Below are 13,341 nucleotides of genomic sequence, written 5' to 3' on the forward strand. Positions count from 1 at the left end.
TGACAAATCTTTTCAACAGTTCTGCTTTACCTCGGCACAGTTGAGGTCACTCCTCTTCCTCTTCCAGCTGAGCAAGCAGCCTGCGGGCTCTGCCACACGGTCAGTGCAGAAGTGAAAGCTGGGAATGCAGCCATCAAACTCTCACTGCTAACGAGTGGCTCTCCTCCATCGTTCTCTCTGTCTTTTTCCTCCCCAGTGTCTGAGCAGGCACTGGGAATCGTTTCCAGAGGAAGGGTACTGCTGAAGCCACAACATTTACTGTCAGGGAAAAGAGAGTATGTGAAAGAATACATACTTCCTTTCTTTTTCCTTTTTTTTTTTTTTTTAAATCTCTGAAATCAACGCTGCGGCCTGGCAGCAAATAACTATGGGAGTAATGATGATTCCTCATCCTCACTGTAACGTTGTAGTTAATCTCATAAAGAACCAATTTCCCCAGGCAGTGGCCATTTGAGATGGGAAGGGGCAGTAAGAGGAAGTTTTCCTTAGACTAGCTCTTCCCCCAGAACACCTCGCCATCCAGCAACAAATTCAATTCACCTGCTCCGCCTGATCAGTCAATCGCGCGTCCGACTCCAGCACACGCCACAGCGGTGGTTCTGACGTGGTTTGAGCATCACCTATCCGCAGAATATCTTGGGTTTGTACACTCAAATAACGCAGTATTTTCGAAATAAGGCCCAGAGCTCACACTCCGAGTGCAGCCTAACAGCACCAGAGGGCCGGTAGGCTAAACATTCCCATCCTGGCAACAGTACTGACCCGGGCAACAGTAAGCATCCCTTCTGCACTTTCATCGTGAACATCAGCATAAGGAAACAGAGACCTCCTCGATCCAAGTTTTAAGAAACAAACACCAAGGTCACCCAAGCGGGTTGTTTTCAGCAAACTAAAGGAGAAATTAAGGTGACAACGGGGTGCATCCAGAGTTAGTCAGATCCTGAAGGCAGTTCCTTTGGGAAACGGAGGAGCAGCGCGCCAGATGACAGCTACCTTACAGCGCACCCCTTAGAGGCACTGCTACGAAAGGAAGGCAGAAGGTTGGAACTCAAAATAACTCACAAGGCGCCCGTTAACGGGGAAGCTTTAATTTCCTCAGCAGAACCTCCCCCCTGAAGGCAGCCCAGGGACTCTTTGCTTCCCTAGGGAGACGGCAGGGACGGGATGGGGCAGGGCAGTGGGACGGAGGGACAGAGGGCCAGATGGACTGCCAGACGGCCGGATGGATGGACAGACGGCCAGACGGCCCAAAAGGCCTGAGGAAGGGCTGAGGAGCGGGAGGGAAGGGAAGGGTGAGGGGAAGGGCGGCCCTGGGCCTGACAGGGGACCTTGGGCCTAACCCTGGGCAGCAGCTCCCCGTCTCACAGGGCCCAGGGGGGGCTGCCTGTAACAGGAGATGCGGGCAGGTGAATTTTACAAGCACTGCATCACAAATACCCTGCAACAGCTGAACTACTGACTGGGACAGCCTCCTTCCTCACCTCCTGAAAGCTCCAGCTGGCAAACCAAGGACAAAATGAAAGGCAGATGTGGAGGACCTCGTAAGATACTATTTTGTTCCCTATGTGCCCACTGCTGGTGACACGTAATGCCTCCTGTTCCCAAACGACATCGGCACGTTACATCTTTACTACATGCTGAAAGGAACTCAGCAACCTGAACACAACTTAGAATTACCGATCCCGGCAGCAGGCTGTACAGCTGAAGCTGCTTTAGCCAATCAAGTGTGTCATGCTGCCCCTCAAAGCTTCCTTCCTGGGAACGGCTGCTGGGACACTCCTGACGTATTACTTCTCGGAATGGCAGAACCGCACTGGGTGGGCCCCACAGCAAGACTCGTATTTCTGTCCTTCCCTTTCAGGAAAGGATCTCCCACCTTGAATTGATTAATTTTCATGATGATGATACACAAATTGAAGTTTTGAAAAACTGAATGCTGATTAACAGATTTCTAGCACAGCCTGTGCATCAAAACTCATTTCTCTCTATTCAGGTAATCTTAGTTTCTGAGTTACAGTTACAGTCAAAATTTTTCTTCTTTGTTTTTTTTTTTTGTGATCAGAAAAACGAGGGGACTGGTTGTCCCAAGTCAGCCAGGGAACTTATCTTTGGTCGATGCACCAAGCAACTCAGCTCTCTTGGGGAAACTTAAATAGAACAGACAGATCTCCAAACGGATAAAAAAAAGAAATCAAATGATAAAAACCCAACCGATACATCTGATACCCCAGCTTATTGAACAGCACAAGGGTTTAATCTACAGGCTCTGTCCAAAGCAGCAAGAAGTGACAGATTTAATCCAAACCAGTTGCCCGCTCTCACTCTCTGATCTGGAGATGGTACTTGACAAGCATGCGTATCAGTAACACTTGTAAACGCTGGGTTACTGCACCACAGCCCCAAATCCCTCACGGGCCCACTAAGATACTTTTACTGATTGATCCACAATAAACACTCCCAAAAAGATTCTCAAGAAGTTAAACCCTGTTTAGAAAGAATCTGAGGAACCTGTCACTGCAGCAACAAAGGGCTGCAATTGTATGCAAAATCTCCAACACCCTCCTTAGCACCCTGCTAGCTCAAGGACTGTGTGGGGCTTCCGTGCCCTGAACGAGTCCACCCTGGCCACATAATGCAGATGTAATGTTCAAGAAAGCACATATCGTTATCGAAATTCATCAGATCCACAGCAAAAAAGAAAAGCCCACGCTTCTATATTTCTCCTCCTTCTCCATTCACAGAAGGAAGAGACTGAAAACAAGCAGATTTGTGTTTTACATTTACAGTTAATGTGAAAAATCATGAATTATTGTGAATAATGTGAAATACATCACGTATTGTTTCAAGCTACAAAAATCTTGCTCCCACAAAGGAAGGACTTTTTACCGCAGCATGCAACCCCAGTTACAAATAACTTCCTACCTACCAGCAGGCCGCGTTCCCCTGGCACTCAGTCACTCCGCAGCACGGCAGCCACCTTTGTTCTAAGGATGGCAAATTCTAGTTAGAAACGCTCTGTAGAAGAGTGATGTTGTCCCCTTTTAACATGATCCGACCTGCAGCACAGAGAAGGGAAAGGGGGGATTAGAGAGAGCCCAGAATCTGAGAATAATCTCGTGTTTTCAGAAGGTATTTCGTGTGGTTGAGCAGGGTTTTGCCCATCACGCAGAGTCCTGTTCCTGCCAGCTGCCCCACACTCACAAGTCCCACTCCAGCCACCATCCCCGTTCCAGCAGCACGCTGTCCCTGCTGAAAACCCCAGCACTGGGCACACATCGTTGCTTCTGTCCACCAGCAGATGGTAGATAAACACTGCCGCTACCGTGGCTCCCTGCTTTGACTCAGAGATCACAGCAAGTGTGAGAATCGCCCAGGGCCACCGGCTTTAGGTGCAGCTGAAAGGAGCTGTGACCAGACTCCTCCAGCCAGTGCAGGCCGCCTGGTATTACACGTTTCAAAGACCAGAACTGGTCTCAGGCAGGGACAGATTCTCCTTCATTCAGCAAAATCACCAGCTCAAAAATCATCAGGGACAGAGATGTAGCCAGTAATTGCTCACTGAACTTCAACATCAAGGCTCGTCACACGTTTGGTACCTCTCAGTGCTGCTATCTAGGAGGCTCACCCGGGCAGGTTTCAGACCGCGCGTCACTCGGGTTGCACAGACGCACAACATACCCAGCTGTATCCTTGATTTTGTCTTAGAGTGAATCTCCTCTGCGTCGTCCAGCACCAAATTCATGTACTCGTCAAAGCCCTAGAAATCAGCAACAGTGGCAATTAGTTCAGCAACAACACAAACCATCATCAGCTTTGCTGACCCAGGCTGGACAATGAAGACTAATTGTTAGAGAAGTACAATTTTTTTTTTTTCCCTTGTGCTAGTCTTTCTTGACAAGAAAAAATAGGATTGTGAATGAGGGAAAACAAACTAACGACGTAACACGGGGTCGTGCTGATACTCACGATGATGCAGCCTTCTACCCGCATGTTCACTTGCTCGTAAAGCCACACCTGGATCCTCGACCTCTGCAGAATGAAGGAGGAGAGTAAACTGGAACACAAACACCACGAGCAGTTTTGTTCTCTCTCGTGTGTTCAGAAATACCCGGTAACCATAGCTGCTATAGCTCTCAAACACTCCAAGGAGCAACTCTCAGGGGCAGTTTCAATTAACAGTCTGACATTTTAGAGTGTTATATGATTGGGTGAATACTACACGTTTGCTGAAGAACACGTTTCCAGTCACAGGGGAACACTCCTGCACGCCCGGCTGCACGATCCCACTCCCGTTAACACGAGGGGGAAACGCCGGGCTGCGCAGCAGCTCCTTGTACCCACCAGCACGCCGCACAGCTCTCCATTCCCCACAAACCTGCCCCGAGCAACGGGTGGGAGCCGAAAACTCAGCGAGGGGGATCCCCGGACCCTCCCCGCTCCCCCCACCCCCCCCAAATCCCCATCCCCATCCCCTCCCCGTCCTCTCCCCGCGCTATTCACTTTCTGCAGGTAGCGGAAGATGAGGTTCTGGGGCGCTGCGTTAAGGGCTCAGCACGGGGACAAGAGCTCCAGGCCCGGGACAAGGCCTCAGGACAAAGCCTCAAACCCTGGAACGAGGCCCCAGTGCCCTGGGACAAGGCCTCAAGGCCCGGGCCGAGACCCCTGAGGCCCGGGCCGCCCCCTGCCCGCTCCCCGGTCGCCCCCCGGCCACAGGAAGGCTACGATGGGCTGCACCATCACCTTCTGCACCTTCTGGCCCTGCCCGCGGTACGCCATGGCTGCCGCTGCCTCGCTGCTCCCGCCGCCCCTGCTCTGCCGCCGCCAGAAGCCGCTGAGGCCGGGCGAGAGCGCGCAAGAGACGCTGGGATGCTGGAGGACCGTGGGGGGCTGCTCTAGCAGGTCGGGAGGACCACGTCTCTATGGTCGCAGGCAGGTGTCCCTGCACCAGCTTTACTGGTGAGCAGCGAGGCTGGGGGGGGCAAGACAGCCTTAAATAAAATACAAATATAAAAAGTCTTATAAATGACTGAGTCCCAAATAGGATTACAATCAAAGTTTACAATTGATTAAACGAATAGAGGCAAGCAAACAGCGCTGGGTGCGCCGGGAGTCTCTGCTCCACCAGCACGCACACCTGTTACGTAAGGCAGCTGGTTTTTATGCTCCCAGGCTAATACATATTCATTACTACTTCTAGAAGAGGCAGGGTTATTATAATTGGTTTCCGGAATCCAAAACCCTCCCAGGGGCGCCTGCGTATCAGTCTCTGGTGGTCTCTTGGGGGTTGCTCGGGCTGAAGGCTGGTGGTCTTCCTCCCAGGCTTTTGTCCTTCAATTGTCCTTCAGCTCCCCCTTCCTCCCCAGTTGGTAGCCTCTGGGCCGGATTTCAGAAACTCTCGCAACATCCCATGCAGTAGTCAGCAGTTTTCCCTAAAAACCTCTTTGTTCTCTTATCACCTAGACCCGGACCTCAATGTTAACCCTTCAAATCCCTTAGTGACACGAATTGCTGGACCATGCCTTACAAAAGGAAGGATAAAATATGTACAGGAGCAATGGCACACGTGAAAGCCCAGCGCCGCGGGCAGAGGCAGCAAAGGTTGACGGCAGAACAGTGCTCAGTTTGAACATGGAGAAGGAAAGTGAGGGGAAGGTGGCCGAAGCCGGCCGCAGTCTCTGAGCTCTCCTCCTCCTGAATTGTTTTCTCTCAAAGCCATTTCTGTCTGTGTGCGGGCACCCGGAGCCGGCAGAAGTCCCCGTGAAGTCCTTCGGCAGGACGGAGGGCTGCGTGGGCTCCAGTGAGAGAGGGAGTTAGGAGAATCTTATCAAGTAGAGAGAGAGCGCTGACGGCATTAAACTAGGATGCTACTTAGTGTCTTTGCTAACTATGGTGCATTGTGCAAATTAACTAAAGCAAGAAGCCTTGGGCCCCTTACCAAGGTCAGTCTCCTAATAAGAGAGTGAGCCTGTCTTAAGAAACTGGTAGAAACTGGTCCTGCAGATGGACAAGAGCCAAGGAGCAACTGAGTCTGTGCAAAGACAAGAGGTCAACTAGCGGTGACGAGGAAGAGTCACCAACCTTCATCCCCACGACCCCCAGCGACCACCACCAGAATACACTGCGCAAGCGCAGATGGGAGGAGTTTATGGAAATGACTCCTTGGAACTAATTTTAATACGAAGCGGGGACAGGTATATACCCCCCTTTTCTTGGGAGTTCAAAAAATAATAATTTGCCACTGTTTGGAGCTTGATTACTTTTATACCTGTCTAACAATGGTATACAAATTAGGCCCTATCCATTTTCTATTTAAAAACTCTTATACTACTTCAGCTCCCCAGCATGCTTTATTACGTTCTACAATTACCATTCAATTTAATATGGTATCACAATTCTCCCATCATTTATTTACATTAAACCTGCAGGTAACATTTTCCATTTACATCTTAGAATATTCTACTTCATTTTCTAAAGCTTTTGTTAATGCCTGATTTTCTGCTCTTGGTACTAGTGCCAAAATCTGACTCTCAGGTGCCCGTTCTGCCACCCCTTCGGCTCCTGCATCAGCCAATCTATTTCCCTCTTCAATATCAGTATCCCCTAGTTGATGTCCTTTAATGTCAACTTTAGTAGGCAGGTATACTGTGTCCGCCGGGGGTCCCCGGGGTGAGTCCTCCGGGCCCCTGGGGGACCGCCGTGGGTCACCGGGGTGGGTCCTCCGGGGTGCCCGTGGGCCCACCGGGGGTGTTGTGGTTTAGCCCGGCTGGCAGCCAAACAGGAAGGTGCTTGGGTTTTTCAGGGAGGTGTTTGGGTAGCCTAAGGGGATACATTTTGGCTCCAAGACACTGCTTGTTTGACACAACTACACATTTTTTGATGCGCAAGGAGCCTTGGGGCTTTAGGAAGCTGTAGGGATGCCTTGGATTGATGCCTTCGTGGAGCTCGTGGAGGCTACTGTTCTCTATCTGCAGCTCCTTGATTTTGGGGGAAGAAAACCGCCTTTGCTAAGGTTTTCCCCATCTCTCTGCTCCATTTTGCTGGATTTGGGGGGGGCAGGGGGTGGGGGGTGGGGGCTGGGCCTGCACAGCGCCCTCATAGTGCTGCAGAGCCTCTGTCAGCTCCTGGGTGCGGCACGCCATCTGCGGATCCAGGGGGAACGGGGACATATTCGCGGTACTGGGGGTGGCTCCCATCCCTTTTGGGGTCCCGGGGAGGGGCATTTCTTTGGGGGGGGGTCACGTTGCTCGCCTTGGCGAGGGCAGATCGCAGCAGGAGAGGGAGTCTTCGCAGCAGCGCACCAGGGTTGGAGGCCAAGGCTGCGTTGGCCTCTGCAGGTGGGAGTAATGGGTGAGGGGGTCCAGGGGGGGTTGCCTGCAGCCTGGACAATTCGGCACACACACTATGTGGAGCCATCCCCTGCACGTCCGGCGCCGCAATTAAAGAATGCCTGCCTTCGGAAACTCCGATTTGCGTCTCAGAGAGTTTCTTTGACTGACTTTTACAGTAACAGGTGGGCCTGCGCCCAGGTGCGGCACTGGCTGCACTGGGAGCGGGGATAATGGGGTTCTGGGAGCACTGGGATCAGGACATAGGCACTAGAAGGGACACAATGGGGATCACGCGATGGAGAACAATGGGGATCACGCGATGGAGACAAGGTAGAACTGGGAGCACTGGGAATGGGGATAATGTGTGCACTGGGATGAAACCGGTGAGGACAGTGGGAGCACTGACATGATGACAATGGGGCACTGGGATGGGGCTGAGAGCACCCATAGGTGGCCCTGGAGCACACTGGGACATACTGGGACACAGCGGGCCCTGCTGCACCCCCAATGCTTCATGCCCCCCTCCCCAAACACTTTGTGCACCCCTACCCCACTCAAAGCCCCGCCCAAATGACCCTCCCATAGGGGCCCCCCATTCACGCTGTGTGACGCGGGGCAGTGCTAGGCACAGCTTTATTCCTCCTTTTTGGGGGGCGGAACATACAGAGCCTCCCCCAGAAGTGGGGTACCGTGGGGGAGGGGGACTTCACCGGGGGCATTTGTGTGCACCCCCTTTCCCCATGGCGCAGCGGTCAGTAGCTTCCGTGGGCGCGGTCCCGTGCTACGCAGGGGGAGCTAAGACCTGGAAAAAGCAGGGGGGTGTTACTTGGGGGGCTGGGACTGCAGGATGGGGGGGCTGGGCTGGGGAAACGACCTGGTGCCATGACTCCCAGCCTGGCCACTGCAGGGCAACTATAGGGCAGGGGGGGCATTTACTGTGCCCCAAGCACCGTGCTCTGTCCCACAGCCCGCCCACGCTTTGCCCTACAGCCCCCCACTCCACTCCATAATTCCCCCCTCCACCCCCTTTCCCCCTTCCCCCCTAACCCCGCTCCACACTCACTCTACCCCACAGCCCCACGCGCTGCCGTACCCGCTATGGGGCTTGGGCTCCCACGTGCCCCACAGCAGGGTCCGGTCGCTTTACCTGGGGCTTCTCACAGTGGGGGGGATCTCAGGTAGCTCAGCTCCAGCCATGGGGCGATGTGGTGCAGGAGGCCGAGCAGTGCCAGCAGCAGCACCAGCAGCAGGTGTGGGAGGAGCCTGCAGGGGCACTCAGTGATCTGGGGGGAGATCTGGGGGGTGCAGCACCCCTCCGAACCTCCAGGGCTTTTCCTGGCCCACAGTGTGGGGTGCTGCGACCCACGGCAGCGGGAGCCCCGCTTACCACCATGTGCGCCAGCAGTTCTGGTCTGCACGCTGGGAGGGCTGTGGGGAACATGGTGATTTGAGGGGGCGGTGACATGGCTGTGCCTCCTCTGCCCCCCACTGGACATTTTCTGGGGGAGAAGATGTGATTCTGGCGATTCCTACCTCCCTCCATGGCTCCGTGCTGAGCGGCTGTGCCTCAGGCTCTGGGGCTCGCCTGTGGGAGGAAGAGGCTGGGGGGGCTGGAAACTGGGGCAGCGATTGGCATTGGGGGGGGTGGGGGTGATGGGCACTGCGGGATGCAGGGAGGGCTGGGAAGCGGGGGGGGGAAATGGGCAGTACGGGCAAGGGGTAGATGGGAAGTCTGAGGGACCCAAAGCGCCACGTGCCCTCACTCCTAGCCAACGCAGGTTTGCAGGGGCCACACTTGTGTCCACGCTCTTTGCATGCCCACATTTACCCCATTTTTCTTTTTTATTACCATTTTACCCATTTTTTTCCCTCCCACCTTCCTACTCCTTAAGATTCTGACAGCCCCGATTTCCAGCATCCTGCCCCAAAAAGCAGCTGGAGGCCGTCTGCCCTGACCTCCGCCTCACAGATATGTGCGGCGGTTGAGGCCGAGCTAGAAGGAAGGATGAAAACGCAGATTTGGGAGTTCTATAGGGGCATTTTCAGCCAGTGAGAGCCCTGTGGCCCCCCAAGCACCCACAGCACCTACGTGGCCACAGCCTCCAGTGTCTGCCTCAGCAGTTTGTGGAGGCTGCTGATCTCCATCCGTAGCTCCTTGATTTTAGGGGAAGAAAAAGACTTTGTTAGGGTTTCTCCCATCTCTCCTCTCCATTTTGCTGGATTTGGGGGCTTTGTGGGAGCCGTGTCCACACAGCGCCCTCGTAATGCTGCAAAGCCACCAATCGGTGTCAGGGCGCGGAGCCAGAATTCCAGTATTTGGCTCCTGAAATGCCACTGTTGCGGCACGGAAATGTAATTCCATTATCTAGCTCCAGAAACGCCCGGTGTTGGGCTGCAGAGCCCGAATTCCCACGTTGAGACAGGTGTTGCAGGCGCAGAGCTGAAATGCCCACATTTAGCTTGAAACGCCCAGTGTCAAGGCACGGAGCCATAATTCCGTTGTATGCTCCAGGCACACCCAGTGTCCGGGCACGGAGCTGTAATGCCGCCATCTGAAGCACTGCCCCCGCATGCCTCTTTTTCCCCAGGCGCTCACCCGTCCCACTGACAGTGGGCGATCCACTCACGCATGACGGCGCGGAAGGTGGGCAGATCCAGGGCCCCCCCCCCGCTGCCGTCAGCTCCAGCATCTGCCTGAGCTCCTGCAGCTGCTGCTCCTCGCCGCTACGCCCCGTCACCGCCCGCAGGTACTCCACGATGCGCCAGGCTGGCACCGCGCCTGCCATCAGAGGCAAAGCTCACCACACGCCCCGCGTCTCTCGGGCAGCGCGCGCGTCCATCGGGCTGCCTGTGCATCCACCCCTTGGGCTCCAGCCCCCGCGCGTCTTCCCGCGGCGTCCCCCAGCTTCCGCGCGCCATTCGGAAGGTGGAAACAGGCAGCACGGAGCGAGAAGGAGGCCACGGGGTGGAATCGGGGGCCCGGCACCGCTACCTGTCTGCTCCGTGTCACAGGCAGCGAAGGCGCAGTCCAGCAGGGACTCCTCCAACCAGCCACCCTCAGCCCCGCCTGCGGGAGGGCAACGGGAGAGGTTACGGGGCCCGACGGGGTGCTGCCTGGTACGCATGGACCTGGACGCCATGCGCCCTTTGGGGCCATGCTGGGGCCCCCCAGCTCATTCTCTGGGGGGCCGCCTAACGCCCTCTGGGCAACAGGCAGTACGTACTTGCTGCGCTTTCTCTGCTCTCCATGCTCCCACGGCACTGAGGGGACACAGGGGGACCTGCTTCTCCTCACAGCTCCTCACAGGGAATGGGTGCGAGCCCCGCCCACTTCCCGCCCTCTCGGGGAAGGGGGCGGGGCCACGCTCAGCCCCCTCCAGGCGCAGCCCCGCCAGGGCTTGGAGCAAGGCACCAGCGCTGTGCCGAGCTTGCGAGGCCTCGGGCCTGCAGCCTGCTTGGGCTGAGCTTCTCCGCAGCAGTGGGAGGCCTGGTTTCTCCTTTCTTTAGTTGGAACAGCAGTCCCTCTACTGAGGAGGTGGCGCTCTCCAGCTTTGGCTTCCCTTTGTTTGCTACAAGGCCACCTGGAGGCCGCCTGCCGCGATCTCCGCCTCGCAAACGTGTGCAGTGGCTGGAGGCCGAGCCAAGAGGGAGGACGAAAGCGCAGGCTTGGGGGCATTTTCAGCCAGTGGGGCCCCCGTGTCCCCCCCTGTCCCCACAGCACGTACATGGCCACAGCCTCCGCTGTCCTCCAGTTCGTGGAGGCTGCCGTTCTCTGTCTGCAGCTCCTTGATTTTGGGGGAAGAAAAACGCCTTTGCTAAGGTTTTCCCCATCTCTCCGCTCCATTTTGCTGGATTTGGGGGGGGCAGGGGGTGGGGGGTGGGGGCTGGGCCTGCACAGCGCCCTCATAGTGCTGCAGAGCCCCTGTCAGCTCCTGGGTGCGGCACGCCATCTGCGGATCCAGGGGGAACGGGGACATATTCGCGGTACTGGGGGTGGCTCCCATCCCTTTTGGGGTCCCGGGGAGGGGCATTTCTTTGGGGGGGGGTCACGTTGCTCGCCTTGGCGAGGGCAGATCGCAGCAGGAGAGGGAGGCTTCGCAGCAACGCACCAGGGTTGGAGGCCAAGGCTGCGTTGGCCTCTGCAGGTGGGAGTAATGGGTGAGGGGGTCCGGGGGGGTTGCCTGCAGCCTGGACAATTCGGCACACACACTATGTGGAGCCATCCCCCGCACGTCCGGCGCCGCAATTAAAGAATGCCTGCCTTCGGAAACTCCGATTTGCGTCTCAGAGAGTTTCTTTGACTGACTTTTACAGTAACAGGTGGGCCTGCGCCCAGGTGCGGCACTGGCTGCACTGGGAGCGGGGATAATGGGGTTCTGGGAGCGCTGGGATCAGGACATAGGCACTAGAAGGGACACAATGGGGATCACGCGATGGAGAACAATGGGGATCACGCGATGGAGACAAGGTAGAACTGGGAGCACTGGGAATGGGGATAATGTGTGCACTGGGATGAAACCGGTGAGGACAGTGGGAGCACTGACATGATGACAATGGGGCACTGGGATGGGGCTGAGAGCACCCATAGGTGGCCCTGGAGCACACTGGGACATACTGGGACACAGCGGGCCCTGCTGCACCCCCAATGCTTCATGCCCCCCTCCCCAAACACTTTGTGCACCCCTACCCCACTCAAAGCCCCGCCCAAATGACCCTCCCATAGGGGCCCCCCATTCACGCTGTGTGACGCGGGGCAGTGCTAGGCACAGCTTTATTCCTCCTTTTGGGGGGCGGAACATACAGAGCCTCCCCCAGAAGTGGGGTACCGTGGGGGAGGGGGACTTCACCGGGGGCATTTGTGTGCACCCCCTTTCCCCATGGCGCAGCGGTCAGTAGCTTCCGTGGGCGCGGTCCCGTGCTACGCAGGGGGAGCTAAGACCTGGAAAAAGCAGGGGGGTGTTACCTGGGGGGCTGGGACTGCAGGATGGGGGGGCTGGGCTGGGGAAACGACCTGGTGCTGTGACTCCCAGCCTGGCCACTGCAGGGCAACTATAGGGCGGGGGGGCATTTAGTGTGCCCCAAGCACCGTGCTCTGTCCCACAGCCCGCCCACGCTTTGCCCTACAGCCCCCCACTCCACTCCATAATTCCCCCCTCCACCCCCTTTCCCCTTTCCCCCCTAACCCCGCTCCACACTCACTCTACCCCACAGCCCCACGCGCTGCCGTACCCGCTATGGGGCTTGGGCTCCCACGTGCCCCACAGCAGGGTCCGGTCGCTTTACCTGGGGCTTCTCACAGTGGGGGGGGATCTCAGGTAGCTCAGCTCCAGCCATGGGGCGATGTGGTGCAGGAGGCAGAGCAGTGCCAGCAGCAGCACCAGCAGCAGGTGTGGGAGGAGCCTGCAGGGGCACTCAGTGATCTGGGGGGAGATCTGGGGGGTGCAGCACCCCTCCGAACCTCCAGGGCTTTTCCTGGCCCACAGTGTGGGGTGCTGCGACCCACGGCAGCGGGAGCCCCGCTTACCACCATGTGCGCCAGCAGTTCTGGTCTGCACGCTGGGAGGGCTGTGGGGAACATGGTGATTTGAGGGGGCGGTGACATGGCTGTGCCTCCTCTGCCCCCACTGGACATTTTCTGGGGGAGAAGATGTGATTCTGGCGATTCCTACCTCCCTCCATGGCTCCGTGCTGAGCGGCTGTGCCTCAGGCTCTGGGGCTCGCCTGTGGGAGGAAGAGGCTGGGGGGGCTGGAAACTGGGGCAGCGATTGGCATTGGGGGGGTGGGGGTGATGGGCACTGCGGGATGCGGGGAGGGCTGGGAAGCGGGGGGGGAAATGGGCAGTACGGGCAAGGGGTAGATGGGAAGTCTGAGGGACCCAAAGCGCCACGTGCCCTCACTCCTAGCCAACGCAGGTGTGCAGGGGCCACACTTGTGTCCACGCTCTTTGCATGCCCACATTTACCCCATTTTTCTTTTTTATTACCATTTTACCCAATTTTTTCCCTCCCACCTT

The 13,341-nt window shown here is 56.5% G+C and overlaps 1 protein-coding gene and 3 long non-coding RNA genes across 4 annotated transcripts; all 4 read right to left on the reverse strand.

The window, feature by feature from the left end:
- Positions 1–2,038: 2,038 nt before the first annotated feature.
- Positions 2,039–4,847, reverse strand: LOC121061156 (small nuclear ribonucleoprotein E-like). Its single transcript, XM_040539590.1, has 5 exons — positions 4,723–4,847; positions 4,501–4,527; positions 3,967–4,029; positions 3,679–3,757; positions 2,039–3,056 (listed from the first exon to the last, which is right to left on the reverse strand). Exons 1-5 carry the CDS (start codon positions 4,774–4,776, stop codon positions 3,001–3,003), a joined length of 279 nt encoding a protein of 92 aa, XP_040395524.1. The 5' UTR covers positions 4,777–4,847; the 3' UTR covers positions 2,039–3,000.
- A 3,703-nt stretch (positions 4,848–8,550) lies between these two features.
- On the reverse strand, positions 8,551–9,556 carry LOC121061167. The gene is made up of 4 exons (XR_005814981.1): positions 9,418–9,556; positions 8,862–8,913; positions 8,716–8,756; positions 8,551–8,591 (listed from the first exon to the last, which is right to left on the reverse strand). It is a non-coding gene; the product is annotated as an uncharacterized LOC121061167 (long non-coding RNA).
- Positions 9,557–9,999: 443 nt separating this feature from the next.
- Positions 10,000–10,673, reverse strand: LOC121061162. The gene is made up of 3 exons (XR_005814976.1): positions 10,553–10,673; positions 10,321–10,395; positions 10,000–10,107 (listed from the first exon to the last, which is right to left on the reverse strand). It is a non-coding gene; the product is annotated as an uncharacterized LOC121061162 (long non-coding RNA).
- A 1,962-nt stretch (positions 10,674–12,635) lies between these two features.
- Positions 12,636–13,146, reverse strand: LOC121061166. The gene is made up of 3 exons (XR_005814980.1): positions 12,998–13,146; positions 12,853–12,893; positions 12,636–12,728 (listed from the first exon to the last, which is right to left on the reverse strand). It is a non-coding gene; the product is annotated as an uncharacterized LOC121061166 (long non-coding RNA).
- Positions 13,147–13,341: the final 195 nt, after the last annotated feature.

This window comes from Cygnus olor, chromosome 29 (assembly GCF_009769625.2).
Source record: "Cygnus olor isolate bCygOlo1 chromosome 29, bCygOlo1.pri.v2, whole genome shotgun sequence".
NCBI lineage: Eukaryota > Metazoa > Chordata > Aves > Anseriformes > Anatidae > Cygnus > Cygnus olor.